At 45.3% G+C, this 21,272-nt stretch overlaps 1 protein-coding gene across 1 annotated transcript; it reads left to right on the top strand.

Moving 5' to 3' along the window:
- The first annotated feature begins 108 nt into the window (after window positions 1–108).
- On the top strand, window positions 109–20,411 carry GCH1 (GTP cyclohydrolase 1). The gene is made up of 6 exons (XM_068682325.1): window positions 109–581; window positions 10,906–11,015; window positions 13,251–13,306; window positions 16,301–16,332; window positions 17,337–17,421; window positions 17,982–20,411. The coding sequence occupies exons 1-6, from the start codon at window positions 272–274 to the stop codon at window positions 18,106–18,108; spliced, it is 720 nt and encodes a 239-aa protein (XP_068538426.1). The 5' UTR covers window positions 109–271; the 3' UTR covers window positions 18,109–20,411.
- Window positions 20,412–21,272: the final 861 nt, after the last annotated feature.

Genomic DNA, 21,272 nt, shown 5'->3' with positions numbered 1-21,272 from the left:
GCGGCGCTCCGAGTCCGGCGGGCTCATGGCAGGGACTTCTGATGACGTCGCGGCGGCTCCAGCCAATGGCAGCGGCGCGGGCGGTATAAAGCGGGCGGCTGAGGCGGCGGCTCCTGAGTCCTGAGGCAGCGCCGGGCGGGCGGGATCCGCGTCAGGGCGGGGGGGACAGTGCCGGGTGCCGGCACTTGGGGAGGGTCCTGAGCCCTCAGGGGGGTGCCGAGCCCCACCGCAGCGCCCTGCCCGCACCGCTCGGGGCCCGATCCATCCCCTGATGGCGGCTGCACGGAGCTACAACGGGTACCCGCGGCAGGACGTGCCGCCCTCCCCGCCGCTGGGCTCGGACCCCAAGCCTCGCGTCCCCTCCTTGCCCGGCGGCGGTGGTGGCGGTGAGGGCTGGAGGGGAGAGCGGCCCCGCAGCGAGGAGGACAACGAGCTGAGCCTGCCCGGCCTGGCGGCTGCCTACACCTCCATCCTGCGCTCCCTGGGCGAGGACCCGCAGCGCCAGGGGCTGCTGAAGACGCCCTGGAGGGCGGCCACCGCCATGCAGTTCTTCACCAAGGGCTACCAGGAGACCATCTCCGGTAGGAGCCCGGGGGGTGGAAAGGGGAGAAAAGGTGTTTTTTTGGGGGGATTTGTGTTCCTATGGGGTCGGCTGTGGGCTGGTAGCGTCTCTTTTGGCACCTTCAGGTGGTTTTTGGGGTGAGGTGTGAGGAGATAGGGTTCAGTGGTTTTGTGCTCCTCCTGCCCTTTCCTGTAAGGACAGCACCCGGCACAAACTAATAAAAGCTTTGGGGCACCAGGGAATTCCCCCTTCTGCTTCCTCTTACGGTGAGAGGCAGGTTCCTGGTGCTGGCACGGGGCTGGCTGCGGGTCAGGAGGGTGCTGAGCATCCCCAGAGCACTGCTCATGTGTGAGCCTACCCCAAAACCGCACCGTGTCCCTGAATGAAAGGGCTGAGCTGCCAACCCATCCTTCTGTGTGCTCTGCTTCACCTCAGAGGCTGGCTTCCTCGTCTACTTTCTCTTTCACTTCTCAAAATCGCTGCCTTCTCTGAAATCCCATTGCATACAACTTCCAGCGTTAACTTACTCACGGCTGGCGGTATTTGTGCCAACGTCATGCCCTGGCTCCCCCCAGGAGCAGCACTTCTGCCTTGACCTTTGTCTTTCTTTATGGCTAAACCTGGTTTTCAGGCTTGTGTCTAGCTCAGGGCTGTGCTGGCTGTCATCCCCCTCCTGTTTAGCCTTGCTGCATGGGGTGTTTGGGATGAAGCTTTGGGGTCTCACAGGGTGATCCTCTGTCTGCTGGGAAAAAGTTCCTGCACTTGAGGACTGCACTTGTTGCTTTATCTTGTTGCTTTATTGCTGTGAAACATGGGATGTGTCATAGTCAGGAGGCTTTTTGGTGATAATCTCTGAATTTCTGTGCTGAGTTTGCTGCCTACCTGAAGTCCTCTCAACCTTGCTATGGGTCTCATGTACAGGGAGAGTTGAACCAAACTGATTCCTTAATTTTCCAGTAGCTTATTTCTTCTCCAGTGGGTACTTTGGGACCCTGGTTAATCTGTCCCAGTCTCATGCATTTCATTGAGCAGAGTAGTTCTGGACAGTCCCCTGCCCTGAATGCTCATCATGGGGGAGCTGTGTTGTACTGGAGAATAGAAAGTGTTAGTGCCACTGCTAGGTGCTGTACTCCTGAACTGCTTTTTTGCTCCTTTCCTAGCAATTCAAAGGAAGCTGTGATGCTAGCATCCCTTCCTGTGTCAGATCCTTTTACTTGTCAGCTACTCATCTCCTTACACAATGCTTAGCTTCCAGTCCTCCTACTCTTAATAGTGTAATGGGGAGGGGAAACGAGCTGTAGTTGAAGGACAAACTAGGAAATAGTTTGGGAATGGTGGTAGTTGTGGGGCTGTTGCTCCTGTTGCTTGTCCCTGCTGCAGCATCTGTTTGTGCTGTCACTTGGTTGTACTCATACAGCTGGCTGCCTAGCCAGGCTGTGAAATGGACCAGCAACTAGATTGTAAAAAGAGGAAAGAGGGGACAAATGTCCTTTTTCTGCTTTATTTTGAAGCTTTTGTTCCCTCACATGGAACTACCTGGCTATACATATGTTAAAACAGTGGTTTGTGGGATATTGAGGTGTGGGTTCAAGTCTATTCCCCAGCAAGGAGAAAACAAGATGTGAAAAAGACTTACTGTTACAAAATCTCTGAAATAAATACAAAGTTTCTGAAATAAAATCTCTGTGGTGGTGATTATACAGAGGGCTAGAAGCAAGGTGTGCTGCAACAGGTACGTGGCCCCAGCTGAGCTCCCAGCCTGTGTGAATGGGGCTTGGCTGTGCAGCCAGGAGAGTGGCAACAAGAAATTGGGGAAGGGAGTAAGGTTGGTACAGCTACAGGCTTTACAATCAGCATCCTGTCTGCTTGGGTGTCTACCCTGGGTAGGCAGGGGAAAAAGCAACTCACTTCCGATGACATTTTAACTTATTGCATCACTTCTGTGTTCCTGTGTGGGAAATGTATTCCCAATTTACGAAATCTCTTGAAGGCTGGACGGTGTGAAGCTGAAAGTATGCCAGAGGAGGTCTGTGGTGTTCGGTGAGCTTGGCCACAAGCTTTGCTTGAGGGAGGTGAGAACGTAGGGGTGATGGGATTGGTCCCAAAACTAAGCTGCCTGACTGCCTCAAGTGCTGCCTGCTGCTCTTAGAGGTTTGTGATGAGTGGTGTCGTGCTCTCGCTTGTCACTGAATGTTTCTGGGTGCAGTCAGGATGCCTGAAGCTTTAGGTATGGTGAGGGATGATGGCCTCACCTGCCCTGCAGCAGTCTGTCCTGCGGTGGCCTTGGAGGTGGAGAACTGATGGTACCTGTAGAGAATCGGATATGAGGAACTCTGAGTGCTTTGGGAAGCTGCTGAGCTGATGTTTGCTGACTTCTGTGCAAGCCACACAGGTATTGCTTTTCCTTCTGAGCATTAATTTACTCTTAAGAACAAAACTCCTACTTTTTTTTGTTAGGGTGTCTGAGAACATCAATACTTTTGGGGTTTGTTAGGGTGTCTGAGAACATCAATACTTTTGGGGTATGCATAAATATGCTGGGTGTCTGGTCTCCCTTCCTGGGTGATGTCACTCTGCTTCGGTGCCAGCTGCTCACATTTGTATTTCTGTACTCCCCTAACTTAAAGTAGTGCCGTAGGGAAGATGGCATCTGAGTTCTGTCCCCTCTCTCCCCTGGGATTTCTGTGAGCAGCAGAGAACCAGACTGTGTTACTTCCTAGCTTGTTTTTGACAGCGCAGAGTAAGTGTTCCTGCTTTACCTTCATTCATCTTTGCTATCGGTGTTCTGCAGCTGGCCAGTGTTGTTTCAGAGCCATTCGTAGAGTTTACTTGCTAAATATCTAAATCACTCTTACTGTTCTTTCTGGATGCGTTCTATTAATCCTGGCTTTACAAAAGGCTTCTGCCCTTAGCTCTTTCCTTGACAAAATGTATTCACATGTATTGATCTCATTGCCCATGGAAGCTGTGGATGCCCCATCCCTGGAGGTGTTCAAGACCAGGTTAGATGAGGCCCTGGGCAACCTGATTTAGTGGGTGGTGTCCCTGCCCATGGCAGGGGGTTGGAACTGGGTGGTCTCCAAGGTCTCTTCCAACCCCAGCCCTACTGTGATTCTCATTCTATAGTCCTAATAATCAAACTCTGGTTCTCATTCTGTACTGCTAATCATCAAACTTTCTTTGGAGGTGTGAGAATGCCTCTAGGGATTTAAAGTAAAATCCCTCCTGGAGAGCTGACCTAAAAATGCTGGCAGTTCACACCAGGACATGTAGTAGCCACTACAGGATACCAGAAGTTTTACTCTTCAATTTCATGCAGTGCTTCTGCATCAGCATTCAAGACCATCTTTTTTTCCTGAGCCAGGGTCAGATTTATTGACTTCTTAACTCTGGGAATAAATTATAATAAAATAGTAACCTGTTCTCTTGGGTAACAAAAGTAGTCTGCTGTTATTAGCAGGCTGCCTTGAACACTCTTACAGCTTTCAGACAACTGCCTGCCACGCAAAGATGAAACCTTGGGAGATCTGTCCTTCCACCAGTGAAGTCCTCATGTCACACTTGGAGGTGCAGTCTGTGGGACTATAAATGCTACACAGGTGTGTGCAAATGCAGTGAGTGAATTTGTGGAAATAAAAGGCTGAGGACTGCGCCAGCTTGTAACTGGAGCTGAAGACTCGATCTTGCTAAGTGGTGAGTTCCAGAGGCACTGAAAGTCAAGGATGCTGGCTTCAAAAACTAAACTCCAAAGGAGTTCGGATTGTGCAGTCCTGTAGGAGACATCAGGCACCAAGCTGAGCAAGCTTCCTGTGCCTGCAGAAGGAAGCTGACTTGTTCTCATTGTACCCAAGTCCTTCAAGCAGAATGGCACAAGAATTAAATGTTGGTTGTTACATGAATAAAAGCTGAAAGACCTCACTGGTCACTGTGCTGGCTTCCAAGCAAGCTGGGAGGTTCACTGTCCTTTCAACATAATAGGGAAATGACAATTAGAAACACTAGAGGATAACTTTGCTTTCTGAACCTGTGTGGTTTGAAAGGCTGCATGTGTTTTATTTGCCTTAAAGCTAACTGATACTACTATGCAGCTTTTTGTTTTAAAGCAAACAACACCTGAAGCCTAATACCAGTAGGTTAACACCTGCTGCAATGCGTATTTCACTGCCTCTCATTAGTTTGTGCCCTCTTATGGTGGAAGGTGAATAAATGCAACCCTAATACTTCACCTTCTTCCCTCTGTGGTTTTATTTTCATAGATGCAGCAATAGAACAAGCTTACAAGTTTTCCAAGCCTACTCAGTTTGCTGTGGGTGAGAGGTGCTAAGCATCCCTACGTAATAGACAGGCAGCTCCTTAAACAAACAAGGCTGTTTGATCAGCAGCACTGCCCTTTGCTGAGAGCTGGTGAGTTGTTTCTTTCGTTTCTGTTAGTGGAAGCAAGATGCTGCTCTTCTCTTCCTTCATATAGGTGTGATAGTCTAATGTATAACTTAAATATCTGCCTTATTGGTAGCATGGCCATGGCTTGTTTCTTCCAAACTGGAGGGTGGGAGAGACAGGATTGTTCACAGTAAGGTTCTTGGGGGTTTCTTTCCTCTACCCCGACCCCTTGTGTGGGTGAAGCCTACTGTGAACTTACCAGGATGGTCTCCCTGACCATTAATATTCAAGCAACACCAAACTTGATAAGCTTGTTTGGGTTTTGTCAAGAGTTTATTAAATATCTTAACCTCTTGGATCGTACGCTATCGAAGAGGTCTGATCTTTTCACGTTGCTTTTTCAAAGCATTGTTTTGTCTTCTGATTTTTCATTTGTTTTGATTACAGAAAGGAGTGTGGATGGGGAACTTCCAGCACCTTCTGTGACATGAGATAGTGAAGTAGTTATTGAAATCCTGATGCATTTTAATGAGCATCTCCATAACCCTGCTTTCCCTCGTATTAATAAATCTGTTGGTAAAGGAAACAGATTAGAGCCTAATCTGAGTTTCATCTGAGAGTCTGCAATAACTGATCTCTTAGGAATAGACTTAAATCTCACTGCAACGTGGAAAGTGTCTTAAAGTAAACGAATCAGTAAAGATGATGGCCAAAATTAGTTGAATATCAATGCTGCATTTCCTCTATTTGCCTCTACAAAATGAGCTGTAAAAGAGCTGGACCAGATGCATGATTTCTGGTGGCTGAAGAATGACGTTTTGCTGCAGAAAATGTTCCTTTCTGGAGTGGGTTGTCTATTTCCAGCCCTCGGGTGTGGCAGTGATGAAATCTGAACCATTAGTCATCAACTTGTAACTTCTTACAAGGGGGAATGGGCTCAAGTTGCGCTAGGGGAGTTTTAGGTTGGATGTTAGGAAGAACTTCTTTACCGAAAGGGTTGTTAGACATTGGAACAGGCTGCCCAGGGAGGTGGTGGAGTCACCATCCCTGGAAGTCTTTAAAAGACGTTTAGATGTAGAGCTTAGGGATATGGTTTAGTGGGGACTGTTAGCGTTAGGTTAGAGGTTGGACTTGATGATCTTGAGGTCTCTTCCAACCTAGAAATTCTGTGATTCTGTGTGTGATTCTTCTGTCTGGTGTCCCTTCCTTCCTGGTAGGAAGGTACACGATGGTGAGGAAGCCACGTGGTGCTAATGCCTCAATTTTTCTCTGCAGCTTTTGAACTCTCCTGCCTGTTCAGGGTCATGCTGCGGCTTAGGCTGTGTCTCCTTCCAGAGTGCTTCAAGGCTTCCTGAAGTAAGTGCTAATTCTGTTGTGAATTGGCACACCCAGACCATCCCGAAGCCATTAGCTTCCTGCGGGACTACAGACTCTGTATGAATATTTGTAGCCTGAGTCTCCTCCCTGTATGTGTAATAAATTCCAGTACCTTTCTAGTGCAGTAAGTCTCTTGTTGCTTGTCTGCACCATTTTTTCCAACTACAGTTCCGTAGTATCAACACACAAATAAATGCAAAGCTTCAGTTTTGATTCTGTCTTAATATTTGGCAACAACTGAGAGCTTTTCTAGCAGTTTTCTTCCAGATTTGGTTCAGACCCTGTAGCCTCCTGGCTTCCCTGCCACACATTTGGCTGTTAGCTCAGGCTTCCTGCTCTGTTACATCTCTCCTTGGATGAAGAGGAACTTCTTCCCAAGCAAGCCAGCCAAAGGTATCTGGCAGTGTACCTGAGCTGAGTTTTCCACCTCAGCAAGCAGTTGCTCTGGTCTCTGGCTCATCACACTGCAGTTTTGGAGCACCCTCCTGCTCCCTGCCTGTTCCTAGGTCACACCAGGTGTTGTGCAGGCTGTTTTCTGCTCCTGGCAGAGCAGAAGGAACCTGAGCTCTGCCTGTAGTCTGTTTTTCTCATGTCCCCATCAGGATGGGTGAGCTCATGGGACAATATCAGTGCATGTGAGAGTGACTCCATCCTCTTGACAGCAAACAACCCTCGATCTGTCTCTTTTCTAGAGAGAAGCAGCTCATCATGAGAACAACCTGCGAGCATCTCAGTCTTTTTGTCTCAGAGCCAGAAGCAGACACCAGGTGCCGTGAAGCCGAAGCAGTGCTGCTCTGCGGAGCGCTGTCATCCCTCATTCCCTTCACCTCCCGAGCCAGCTGCGGGGTGGGCTCTCTCTGGTTGCCAGAGGTGCTTCTGCTTTCCTGTGTCACATTAAAGCCATGCAAATAGTTTCTATAGCAACAGGTCTTTTTTGCTTAGCTCTGACGCAAAATACCGAAAGGTCTTTCTCGTTCTGTCTTCATCCAATTCCGATTTCTGCTTTTATCAACTCGTTTTGAAGATAAAGGAGGAAAACTAATTCCGGTTTGTTTCAGGAGTTAACTTGCAGTAGAAGCGACTGTTTAGTTCTTAACAGCCTGCTGAAGTTTCTGCAACAGGACTTGAACTCTGGGCTGAAAGAAACCTCAGCTGGGACAATCTAGAGATCATCCCCAACTAAACATTTAATGTTTGTTCGTGTTCCCTTCCTCCCAGCCATGTGTTTTTATCCAGATCTTAGCATTTCCTTAACATGGTGTGTCTAGGCTTAGGCAGCAAGCTCCCTTAGTTTTTCTGGGGTGGCAGGGAGCACAAGCAGTGTCATTTAGCTTACAGGGAGGTTGCTTTGTGCCTCCCCTTGCTCAGAGGGTGAGAGGCTCTGAACAGGCCAATGCTGCAAGCAGAGGGGATGTGAGTCCTGTCCTCTCACTGCAGAACATGTGGGTCCTGGCAACAGTGGCTAGGAAAAGTCTGGGGCTGGAGGAAAAGTTTCTAGGGGCTCCAAATGAGGAAGCCAAGAGGAAGCTGAAATCCAGCTGCTGAAGGAGGTGCTGTGGCCTAGGTAGAATGAAAGAACAGGCAAAGAGTACAAAATTGTTCCCAGCTTTGCTTCTGGAGTGGTTAATCCGAGGCCCTGTTTCCCCTTTTGCCCTGTGAGCTCTGTTACACTCTGGAACATGTGCTGCAGGCTCTGGGCTGAGCTCATTGAGGCCTTGTTTGATGCTACTGCAAATTGAATGACTGGAGAAAATAAAAGGCGAAGTTAGACAAAATGGCATTGCCTCTCTGCAAAGCGTTTGAGTCTTTGCCAAGCAAGTCTCTCCCGGGTAATTACTGCAGGCAAGTGCTGCAGCAGGACCTAGCACGGCGTCTTGTCACAGCTACTGCTGCCTCGCTTGCTGGTGATTCAAGGCTTGGATATGAAAGGGTTTCACGTTGGGGTGGGGATGGGAGAAGATACAGACACAGGCTTTGTGCTCTGCTTATTTTTCAGGAGGAGAAGCTTGCAAAGTGTGAGCAGGACTCGAGCAGGATAGGGTGACTGGAGCTGTGTCCTAACATCATAGCCAAGTAGTCAGGTACCCGCCTTCTGTCCCAGCCCTCGCTTTGCCCTTGTCTCCCTGTATGGCCTGGCAGCTGTGAAGGGGTAGTGGAAGGCCAGCACTAAGCTCCTTTCTTCCTTTATGGGTTCCCACCTTCCCAAGCTGTTAATAACTGCTGCTGACTGTTAAAATCAGCACAGCTTGCTGTGGGCACAACTGCAGACATTCTGCAGCTGAGCAGGTATCCTCCACCTAGCTGCTACTTGCTACTAATTTCCCAAAAATCTGGGGTGTAAAATTGTTAAGATGTGCATAAATAAGTGTGAAATACCCCACAGCTCTGTGCTCCTGTTCTTGACAAAGATCTAATTGCCTCCATGCTTCTAAAACTTCCTTTGAGAGGAGGCATTACCCAAACTGCTGTGGCTAAGAGAAGCTACAGAGAAGATAGGCAACAGGATGGGTGGCCTTTGTGTTCCTGGTTAGTTGTTTTAGCCATGGGAGGGATGCATTTTGTTCCTGAAGTTGTTTGTGGGATACTTCACAGGTCTCAACCTTCTTTTCCCATCTCAACCTTCTTAATAGGGCTTCTATAATAGGGCTACCAGCTGTCTCCATAATAAAACATGGCTCTTCAGCACAGTAGATTGTGGTTCCTTAGATGAAGTCTGTAAGGATCCATTCACATATTTTATAGATGAGTGTGTAAATGCACATGTATAAATGCATGTGTGTATATATATGAGGCTCTTCCATGTTGAAATACCTTCTGCTGAGGCTTTGACCTTCTGCTGCCACGCGTTCCTGTGGCTTGCAACAAGAATGTGGCTACTTCTGATTCTCCACGAGTGTGCTGATGTAATTCTGTATCTAGCATCGGGCTCTGATATGCTGCTGGTGATCTAATAACAGCAGCAGTCGCTCTAGAGACTCTTCTCGGGTCTGTTTGGATTTTGTTTTAATAATGCGGGGCGTAGTAGCAGGCTTTGTGAAACCACTGTTTGCCTTTCAGCTCTGGAAATGGCACACCTGCGGAGTGCTGCGTGGAGGAGCCGAGAACCTCGACTGCTGCTCTGTCTCCCCCGTGTCCTGCTCTGTTCCAAATTCTGGCTCTTTCTGGCTGAATTCGTAGTAATACAACTGCACGGTGCTTCCCACGTAATCAAAAATCTCTCCAGCAGTGTCTGGTGCAAGCTGGACCCTAAAATTTAAAGGACAAAATCGTGTGCCTTCACAGCCTTGTTTCCTGGCCCCTTTCATGCCCTCCGTCCCTGTTCTCTGACCTGATCGAAAACCTTCTGGGGTTCAGCCTCGTTGTTTTGCAGGTTGCCAGCCCTTCTCGGGAAAGGACGTGCGTTGCAGGCAGAACATCTTGCGCACAGTTTCCAGGGTTACCTGTGTAGTGCTGATAGCAAGCAGGAAATTAAAATGCTCCGCGATGATGATACGTTATCGGCAACAGATGGTGGCCATTAGGTGTACGTACATGTCAGGGGGAGGCATCGAGGCACGGAGAGCAGACACAACTATTAGGTTTGTGTAATCATCACTGCAGGTGCCGGGCTGCACGGTACATGAAGCCGGGCAGTCCCTGAGCACCTCATCGGGCCGTGGTGTACCCTGCTGTGGTTCCTGGAAGTACCTCCAAGCAGTCTGCGTGGCTTCAAGCGAACTTCCTCGCAGAGTTTCACGTGCTGCTGTCAGCCCTTCTGCCCAGCTAGTTCTCTCTTGCTGTTCTTTTTCTCTCCGTATCATCTCTTCTTTATAGCTGTTCCCTCTCGTCCTTCAAAAGGCTCCCTCTCTTACCTTGTTCTGCTTTTAAGTTCTCCAAATGTGGTCCAGCTTGCTCTAGTTTTTTGTGGAGACCACAGTAATCTGCTCTACCCTGCATCAGGATTGCCTCGGGACACGTCAGGGGGCTGCTAAATACAGAAAATCAACCAAGGGGCTGTTTTGCTGAGCTCTGGGACTAGCAGAGTCCCATGCTATACGGTCCTTTTCTTACTGAGCTGTCTCTTCCTCTTATCTTTATGGGTTTTTCCACATTAATTCTGTTAAGTCTGAGACGCGGGATTCAGATGGGATGTACTTCTGCGTGCCTGTTTCAGTGTGAGACAGCAAATGTCTCTCTGATCTGTGGCTGCAGATCTCTGTACCAAACAGCCTAAACAGCTGCTGGTTGGTGTGCCTCAGGGTGAAACGCTTCCAGGGCACAGAGCTTCCTGGAAGAGAGTGGTGCTGATGTTGAAGTGTTTGAAAAAAAACACTGTGATAGCTAGCTATTACAAATTATAAGTTAAATAAAATATTATAGGCTGAGTTCTGGCATAACACATGGGTAGTCTGATATAGCACCGTGGCAATTGGGGTTGTATGCGCACCAAAGCGTGCTTGTGGTGTTACTCCTTACTTCCCTCATCGTAACCCTGAAATCCGTAGCTCTGGGAGAGCTATGCACTTGCCACAAGATTTGTCAGAACTATCTGGAGGAGCCTTCTGTGCTTGTGCGTGTAACTTTTTAATGCAAATGTTTAATTTCAGATGTTCTGAATGACGCCATCTTTGACGAAGACCACGATGAGATGGTAATTGTGAAGGACATAGACATGTTCTCATTGTGTGAGCATCACCTCGTTCCATTTGTTGGAAAGGTAACTCTTCCTTACAAAGCAAACATGGGGAATACATGATAAAAGACCTGAAGTACATGTAAAAGACTTTGTAGCTAGAACTACAAAGCTTTTAAAGCTGTAAGTATTTACTGCTTACGGCTATGATTCTAGAAGTTAATCTCTAGAGAATACAAATAAGTAAGACCTCCTTAATGTGAGTTTTATTTGGATTTAAAGCTCCTAAAATATAATGCTCAACCTTTCCTGGTCTAAGTAATCTAATGGTTTCTGACATTTCATATCAAAGCTCTTCTTCGTGAAGCAGCAGCAAGCCTTGGGGGCAGACATCTTGATATTAAACCAGCTCACCCTGCACGCTGTCTCTGTCACGGATTTAGCTGCTGGCTCAGAGCTATCTGGTGCACATTCATCTCGGGAGCCCCCGTGAACAGAGTGAAATTCTGTTTAGCAGCCCTGTTTTAATTTGGCTAGCAGGAGACCGCATAGGTTGGGACTCCTGTGAAAGGGGCTGGTGTTTCAGATGCTGTTGAAATCAGGGTGCCAATAGCTTAATTCTTCCCCTGCCATCCCCAACAATGAAAAGCACAACAAAAAACAACAAAGCTCCACTTAACATCTGTAAATTCAAAGAGTTCAAAATTGGTAGCTGTTTCTGCAAGCCTTAGCCTCTTCATTCTCATATCAGCAGAGGAGGATGGAGCTTAGTCTAATCCATATGTTCTACTATTAAGTACTCGCAGGGCAGAGTAGCAGGTGCTTTTGTTTTCTATAAAATCTTATCAGTACCACATATGTTCCAAGTAAACTGTCTCCCAAGAAATAAAATACCCGAACAGAAACCAGCTGCTTCTTCAGTTGAGTCAACTCATCTGCTTTCTTTTCTCAATGTTGGTTTTATACCAGAGAACGAGGTAACTTCTTTTACTGTGGAAGCTTTCTGTTTCTATTACACATGCTGTGTCTATTCTCTTCGTGACTTCTGTGGCAATGTATGCATTCTTTTTACGTCCAGCTGTTTAGCCTGTGTGGTTTGGAGAAATCTGCAAACACCGAATCGGTCCTGCTTCATATAATGGTCTGCTAAATGACTTGGTATGCCTCTATATATTCTCAGGCTAACCATTCCCCTGTTGGGTACATCAAACAGGCTGCAAATACTGAGCAGTAGGTCTTGTGTTTGCAGTTCTATCTTGAATAAAATCAAGATTTTTCACAAAGAAAGTACGGGGAACAAGATTCAATACTTATTTTTAGTTATGTCTCTTAATTTACCTAAAATGTTTCATGTCTTTTCAGGTGTCAGTGGGTTGATTACCCAAGAGAAGTGATAGGAATGAGCAAGTTAGCCAGGTAATTAGGTGCACTGTGGTACCTTTAACTGCAGGTACAGCAATACAGGATTCTGAGATGGGGCCTCTAGACAAAGCACCGAGACACAATCCTATACTGATACTCCCCTGCTGTATCTTGGCTAATTTTTCAAGTCTCTGGTACAGTGACATAAAATGCTGGTTTATAATCTGTTACAATTGTAAACCCACTTGATTTCAGTAGCCCATGTTGCTTTTTAAATATCAGGAAGCTAAGTGCCTTTCCCTTGCTTGTCAGATCTGAGCACTTTTCTGATCTGTAACTTATTTTAAACTAGTACAGTTACCCATTTTTATGAATGTTCAGCAAATCCATATTCAAGCAGAGTAGAAGTCAATTTATTCATACAGTGATCTATGGTATTACCAATAACACGTGAGGTGGCATTAAAAATAGTAAAAAATCAGTACGTGCAGCCTGATTTTGGTGGCAAGGTACTTGCCATCAGAACTTCTACCTGAAGTACAGTCCCTCTCCCTCCCTTTTCCTGAATCTGCTTTAGGTCTTGAAAGAAAAGTGTGTATTCTAGAGAAACAGTGCTGTGCTGAGTAATAAAGCCTTCTTTTTGTATCCAAATGTAATAGTGTTCTGGGGCATTCCTGAGACTTGGAACATAAGCCTTGACTCATGAGGAGTTGTGATTTTTCTCTCCCCTTAACCTATTCTGCACACGGACACTGACCTCACCAGGCATTCAGTCTTGGTTAACTCCACAGTTTTTCAGGCTTGCATGGTGGCATGTTCCTCCCACATGCTAAGACTCCTGGACTGTTCCAGAGTTAGTTCTGGGGCAGGTGTGCATCTCATTCTCTGTGCATGAGTTTCACGTGTGTTTTAAAGTCTGTTTTTGGTTCTGCTAATGGCTTGTTCTCCTCTGCCTAGGTACATATTGGCTATCTTCCTAACAAACAAGTACTTGGCCTCAGCAAGCTTGCTAGGTAAGTGTTAATGTAATGAAAGTGATGCTAATTTGTAAAAAGGATTCCAAGCTGTGCTAACTGTGTTAATCTTTCTAATCTGGTCCCCCTGTAAAGCTCAACACACTTTGTGTCCTGGATTTGGATTTAGACCAATCCTCAGCATTGTTTTTTGTGTGGAGAGGACAGACAAGTATTAGAGCTCTGTTAATTCACGTTACAGTTGACTGTAGGAGAGAGCCATAAACTTCTGTGCATTCATCCAAAGCTCTGGTGTCTCAAGGGACTACAGAAGAAAGAACAAGTGGGGAATCTTGGTCATGTTTTAAGGCAGGCCACCAAAATCAGCAGGGACCTCTAGCTGTTACTTCTTTGTTTGTAAATTTACTGATAAGAACAAAAATCCCAAACTGTAAATGAACACATTGTCTGGATAGAAATTGAATCTAAATCTGTTAGCTGACTTCAGGATAAATTTGACATTTCTTTCTTTCACTCCAGGCCTGCTGAGAAAGCTGTGGGGCAGATTCTATAGATAAGGCTCAGCCTTACAAACAAAGTAATTAGGATACACTTGAAAAATCCATTTGTTATGTAAAATAGCTTTTTCCTGAGCCCTTGGATCAGTTGTTGCACTGAATCGTGTTATAAAGTGATAATCCCTAGCTCTGGTGAGGAAGGGGATGGCAGATCCCTTAAATAGATGGATGATTGGGCAGCAGAGTGGAAGGGGTGTCTTTCAACAATCTTGAATCTTGGAAAAAAAAGCTGTCTGTAGTTCAGAAAGACCACATAGGACTTACACTTTCCCTGACACATCTGTTAATCTTTCTGTAGTTCCAATAATGCTAATGAGAATTAGCCTTGTAAATCTGCACGCCTGCTGGGTTTTCTTAGTGGTTAAGAAATGTGCAGGATATGACACTAGCGTGCTTTGAAATCAGTCAGCTCTGTTCTGTGCTCTTTTTGCACAACAATGAATTTGGTTTGGAAGCAGAAGGGCCCAGGTCGCATCTTGGTTAATGTAACCTCATGTTGCAGGGAGACCATCTTCTAGCAGTGCTTGCAAGAGTGAAATTTGCTCTGATTAAAAGTCTGAAGCCATTAAACACTTAATTTTTTTGTAAACGTCTACTGTGACTGCAGTCAACTGTCTCCTGATATTGTAGGATGAGATTCGAACAGTCAGCACTGCTGCTGCTGGGTGGAAGATTGCCTTTTGTAGCTGCTTATGGTTAGGAACACCCTGATGTGTGGCAGTTCAGGGCTCGTGTTGTGTGTTGGCTGGTACTTGTGTGGCTGCAACTTTATAAGTGGTGAGTTTTTAAGGATTTTTTTGAAGCTGGGGTTCTGGAGGTGGCCATCGTTCCTGAAGGGATTATGCCTTCGTTTCTGAAGGGCTTTAGGATCACAGTTGAAACACACATCAGTTGATTTGTGCTTGCTCTGGTCTGCAATTACCTCTCAATTGCTGGTTTAGAAAGGAGCTCAAAACTGTCTTGAATGCTTCTTAATGCAGCTGGCAACGTGGCGCTAAAAGCGTACAATTTTCCCACTCTTTATTCTCAGTATAGGAGTATGCTTGGATATGTGCAAGGCTTCCTGCGTTGTGCTTTAAAGGTTAAATCTTGCCTCTCCGTTCAGGCTAGAGTAAAACTCCCATACGCTACAATAATGAAAAGATTAGATTCTTGTATAACAAAATGTTCTCAGTCCGTGCTTGCTTTTGAGTGCTTACCATGAAGAGATTGGGGGGCCAAATAGTGCTTCTCTTTCTTGCCCTATATAATGCAACTAGTGTTCGAACAAAGATTTGTGAGGCTGTTGGTACTGTGCGCCTAATCTTTCGTAATAGGATTAGTCTAATGTGGTGTGTTTCTGGAGTTGTCATGACCTGTATTCAGTAAACAAACATTTTTCCTTGGATTTTAAGCTCAGGCTTGAAAATATTAATGCTGTTTTTACACAAGCACGCTTATGGGACTTGTAATGTATAATAACAATCTAAAAAAACCCTCAGCATCAACTTTTTCCTATCCATATATTTAATCTAAATATTGGATTGCTTTGTTTAAAATAGCTATAACACAACCATTTGATTTCTGGAGAGGAGTTTCTGCATATAATTCTCTCTCCAAAACAGCAGGCAAGCCTCATTGTCAGAAATGTTTCTTGTAACTAATGCCTCAGGCTGCCAGCCAGCATCTGTTTTTTGTCTAGTCTGACCAGATGGGTATTGAAGCTTTCTATAGCAACTTCTTAACATGGCCACTTGATGTGTAATTAAGCATTTTAGGTCTGCACGAATAACCCACTGAGTTACAGCTATAGGACATTTTCTTAAATGTGTGAATTTCAGTACTGTGGTGACAGATGATCAAAACCATCACTTGAATTGCTCCACAAATGGTTTGAATTTGAGGTCACCTTAGAGAAGGGCACTATGGTGATCCTTTGCACTGAAATGTGAAGGTTTGTTAGATATGTGGGTGGAGAGTATCTTTTGCATAAAAACAGTCATTTCTCATTGTTAAATCTGTGGTTAAATGCAAGAATCTAGAATGTTTCTTGCTTCAGTAGCCTTCTGGGAATTTGAGTATCTGAACTGTCCTTAAAGCAGCATTTGGTTTAAACTGAAGCAAAAGAAGGTAATCTGACCTCAGTTCAAGGATGAGCTTTCAGGGAGTCAGTGGGGATGGGTTCCCTTGGAAGTGTGTGGTCCAGGTAGGTCATGCTACAAATACTCCAAAAGTAACAGCCAAACAGCAGAAGCTCTGAGAAGTGACAGGGTTGCCCCTAAAACAGCTTGTGAGGTGGCAGATATGGGGCACCTGTCACTAAAAACAGTGATGTGGTAAGGGAAGCCCTGGAGCCGTGCCAACCATCACCTGGACTTCCAGGAAGGATGGGGATCAATACAGCGGTCTTGCTTGGTAGTGCAAAGTAATCGTGAAGGTCAGGCCATGGTCATATAGGAATAACTAAAACAAATTGTCTTTTTCCTTTCTCTTCTAGGATTGTGGAAATATACAGTAGAAGATTACAAGGTAAACAGTTGAATCTGGATTTTTTTTGTTGCTTGTACAGTCCTTTTCTAGCTAGCTTAAGGTACCTGTAATTATAGGTGGACTAGAGCTGTATCAATTCTTAAGTGCGTGAAGAAAAACTGTTCTTGAAAAGGTGTTTCTCATCTGTCAACTTATTTTGCCTCTGCATTTCCCTTGAGGGGTAAAACGTGCCTATGAAAATGGATGGAGGCAGTAACTGGTTCAGAGAATAAATGTGCTGTAAGATAGAGCTGCCAGGGATAACTGAACTAGCTGGATGCTGCTGGATATGAACTCCTCCACAGATAATTTGAGATGCCTTCCTGCTCTGAGGAGATGAGCCGACAGCAGGCAGCCCATAATATGGCAGCTGTCCCCTGAGACGCAGAGGAAGCTGCAGGAGTTGCTCCATGCCCTGGGTCAGGCTCAGCCTGCTCTCGTTGTCCTGCAGTTAAATTTGGTCTGCTCATGGCAACAGAAGTCCCAGTGACCATTAGGTGTGAGACTGGGAAATAGCTGCAGGAAGTAAAGCTCTGGAGGACAATAGATTCCCTTAATTTGCTCTTTTTTATCTCAATTACCTTTCCTCAAAAATAAATTTTGTGCATAGGGAATGGATAATGCAGCGGTAAAGCTAGTGAATAAATATGTAAAAAATGAAAGAATAGAGGAAAGCAAGAAACTCTAACCACATAATGAGAAATGCAAGACCTATTATAACAAGTCACGGTAATGCAAATTCCTGCAAACATGTGTAATGGAAAACTCCCAGTATAAACAAGCAAATCAAAGGTCTGTTTCAGGATACAAAATATAAGCTAGGGTTTGTTGCTAACAAAACTAATTTAGGAAGACCAGATCTTGGGCAGGAAGCGGAGGGAACAGGCACACTTGGAAATGAGGATGCTGTATTTTGATGCCATCCTTTCTGTGATGTGTAGTTGTTGATGCATTTAAGTTAGTCAGATTTAACAGTGGTTCTGAACTCCCTGCTCTCCTTCCAGTCCAGGAGCGCCTTACCAAACAAATCGCAATAGCCATCACAGAAGCCTTACAGCCCGCTGGAGTCGGAGTCGTTATCGAAGCTACGTAAGTTGCTCTGAGCTGTTCTGCTGCGATGTATGGGCTGGGGGAGATTCCAGCTGTGCTGCCTTTTGGCTCTCCAGCTGCTGCAGCTGTGTGCCGTGCTTCTCAGAGTGCAGGTAGGCAGGAGGGATCTCAGCCTGCTCGATGAAACGGCCTAGTGGGTTGGAGCTGGTTAAAGTGGGGGCTTGCCTTAAGCATTGTGGAGATGTGACAACTAGGAATGTGATCAGCTGTCCCAGTTGCACTGAATCCATGTCCTGCCTACAATGCATCCCCTACAGCAGAGCTTGAGTCTAGCAACAGGCACGTCCTTGTGATCACGCTGGAAAAATTGGGATTTTGCAAGGGTCTAAGGAGAGAAGGCAGTGCTCAGGAGCTGCAAACTTGATTTTCTCTAGGGAATAACTGAGATCCATTGATTTTTTGACAAATCACCATGCTGGATATGGAGTTTTTTACTTCCACCATATTTAATGTGACCCTGTAAGAATCATCTGTTGTCTTCGTGGCATGGCTTCTGCAGAGTATGTCTGATTTATTGACGTTCCTCTCGTTTCTTCTAGGCACATGTGTATGGTAATGCGTGGGGTACAGAAAATGAACAGTAAAACAGTAACCAGCACAATGTTGGGGGTATTCCGGGAAGATCCAAAGACCCGTGAAGAATTCTTGACACTCATCAGGAGCTGAAACTGTTTTTCTCTAAATGCACTCTGGAGATTGTTCTGTCCAGTGTCACTGTCTGTTCTTACTTGTTCCTACATCTCACTCTAAATTGTTGTGAATTGTTGTCATAGTCTTTGTTCAGTAAAAGACTTCTGATGGCAAATGAGAAGTGTAATGATGAGGTAGGCTCCTCCTGGATTTCCGATGATGCTGATATCACAGAATTACAGGCTACAAATAGGGTTTTGAAAATGCTTTTTCTCCATCTACAGAGCAGAATATACTGCTGTTAGGAGAAAAGCATGGTTTGGGAGTGAAATATGGATATTTATGAAATCGTTCTGTTAGTAGAATAAACACGGTGCAGCACAGGAAACAATTGCAAGGCTGTGGATCCTTGTAGGACCACTTACATGCTGCAGAGACTTTTATCTGTGCTGAAAAGGATGGTCCTGAATTGTCTCTGGCTATACTTTATTACAAGTCCTGCAGTGGCTGTTTCAGTATCTGGATATGTGTTTTACCTCTTTGAGATGTTACCTCTGGTGGTGTTTTATATTCTCGCTAGTATTAACCCTCTTTTTTTTGTTGTTGTTAAATTTGTTTGAGAATTTAAAACACACTTTTCCTACCCTCTTAACATGCAGGGAATTACCTCCTAAGTGATTTGGAACAGCGTTTTATCTCTATATTTATGCACCTTTTTCTCTGTGCCTCAGAAGGTCTCACCACTTGAACTGTCGGTTTCTTACTATTTTTTAAGCAAATTTTAATGGGGTGGGTGGGTGGGGAACCCAGAGTCTGTCTGCAAAGAGCTAAGATATCCAAAGAGTTTTTTAATATTTGTCTTGAGTTTTCCTTCTTGGATTTCCATGAGCTAGACTAAGAAACTAGATCTAGTCTGATCTGAAAATGAAGATTTTTTTTCAAGCATTTCAAGACTTGCATCTCTTCTACGTTGGACCAAAGGTGGGCACTGAAATCCTGGACACAGCACGTTGTACTTCTGCCTGTTGGCAGGTCATTCCAGGGCAAGGTAAACTGAAATGACAACGTATTTCATAAGAGCAATTGAGAAAAGCATTTCCATGGCCATCAAAATGAATTAAACCACAGTTTTCTGTCTATGTGGCAACCTCTGTATGTGGCAGCATTGGTACAAAAAGTTTCGGTCAGCTGGACTTGGCTGAACTTCTTCTACTTTGTTACAATTTTAATGGGAGTTTTGTAACTCTTAATTGGGAAAACATGATGCACAAATGGAAACCACCCTTCTCAAACCAAGCACAGGAGGCAAAACTTAACAAAGGAAATGTCAGCCAGGGTGTCAGATGCCCACAGCGCAGGTTCCCATAGTCACACTAGCTATGCTGAATATGAATCCAAGATGTTCTCTGTGCTAAACCTAAAAGGCAGCTCCTTGTCTGGCAAGCTGTGTCTTACCAACTTGTGTGCATTCCTGCCTGTCACACAACCCTTCTGGGGAAACAATGAAAATCAAGCCAGGTCGAATTTCCATTGAGCCTAAAGAACTTTAAAGAGCAGGAATCAGACAGGCTTAAAACAACAACACAAACACACCAGTTTATTACGGGAACTACCCTCTCTTCTTGCCAATAACCTCCTGTGTTTAATATAGTAGCTTTACCTTGGCCATCTTCACAGGGTTATTGGAAAAAATGTTTTATAATATTCTCTATCTTGGATTCTTTTGGGTTAGGTGCTACAGAAGCTTGTCTGCTAGCACGAACAAGTGTTGCACACTTATAAAATACACTAACTCTACAGCTTTAGTTCTCCTTAAATGATTGAGAGCAGTTATTGCCACTCTTCAGTCTTGGCTTCAAATATTCAGCTGAAAAGCCTTAAGTCCTTCTTGCCTGAAGTTCAGAGTAAAACTCCTTTTTAGCTCAACAGTTGGGAGGTGAATTTGAGGACCAAAGAGGTGCACACATCTGTTTCCCTCTGCTCGCTTTAGTTGCTTGAAAACTGAGTCTCTGTAAACCACGTTCTTACTCCTGAGGTAGTGAAAAGTTTGTGTTTTAACCACTTATCTCTATTCAGGATAAAGTTCATATTGCACCACCGCTGTTTTTTTTATTTCCACGTGACCTGTAGTCCTTAAAACATACCTCTCTACTCGTGGCCTTGGATTTTGTTCACATATTTGTTGTAAGACTTGGTGCATTTTTTGGGAACGTTAATATTGGTCAAACACATGAGCTTTAACTACAACTAGTGTGTATATATGTATAGTACGTACAGCCTACTCCTGTATCACATGTTTGTTGTCTCTAAAACATTAAAGCACAGTATTATCCTTTGGAGTGGTAGTGTCCTTGATGGCTCTGAAAGGTGATGGCATCGTGCGAGGAAGTGGGAGGGGGAGATTTCTGGGCTTGCACGTGCTCCAACCCTGTGATGAGATGCTTGGTTGCTCTTCTGAAGCAGCACTTGTCCCTGCTTGCTGGCAGGGCACCAAAAAAAAATAAATCTCCATCAAGATTGGTGCAACTTTTCTTGTTCTCATCTTCAATGTCATAGGAAGCAGCAAATATCTTGGAGGGGGGAATTAGGGGTTGCTCCCAAGTGTCCTTCTGAGGTCTCTTCATGCTTAACTCTTGCTTTTACATTGCCAGGCAGTTTCAAGGGGTGAGATGGTGTCTGCTGCAGTTGGAGCTGTGGCTGCACCGACATGTGAACATGTCCTAAAAGCTGGCTACCTCCAGAGGGGAACACTTCTTGGGCTCGTCTGCAGCCTGGATGAGAAAACGAGAGGCAGAAGAAATGAAATGGCTGTGTGAGTTAGCAGCCACTTTGCTAATCTCTTACCTATGGATCTGTGTCAAGGGACAAGATGAAACGGGCCAGGCTGGGGAAAAGGCAGCCAGAGAAGTTTTGGGGCTGCAGGCAGGGATGGGGAATGTGCTGGGCGCAGCACGCTGTGTGGGTGAGCTTCGTGGCAGTCACAAACGGAGGAGGAATAATGAATGGAAGCCCCCTCCGGTCTCGTGTGTGTTTTCTAAATGGGCAGTTCTGTTTGGACATGGCTCTCCTGGGAAGCCTCGGAGCACTTCTCTGAATTGTCTTTGTTGTAAAGCTGAGCTGCTTCTGCTTTTCTCACGGCTGTATGTTAAAGCTGGTGATTATGATGGGAAATATGGTGGGAAACAGCCTTTCTGCCAAAA

Source organism: Anas acuta, chromosome 5 (genome assembly GCF_963932015.1).
Source record: "Anas acuta chromosome 5, bAnaAcu1.1, whole genome shotgun sequence".
Lineage (NCBI taxonomy): Eukaryota > Metazoa > Chordata > Aves > Anseriformes > Anatidae > Anas > Anas acuta.
Note: the sequence above shows the minus strand (reverse complement) of the source record. Positions and strands in the feature narration are given on the sequence as shown.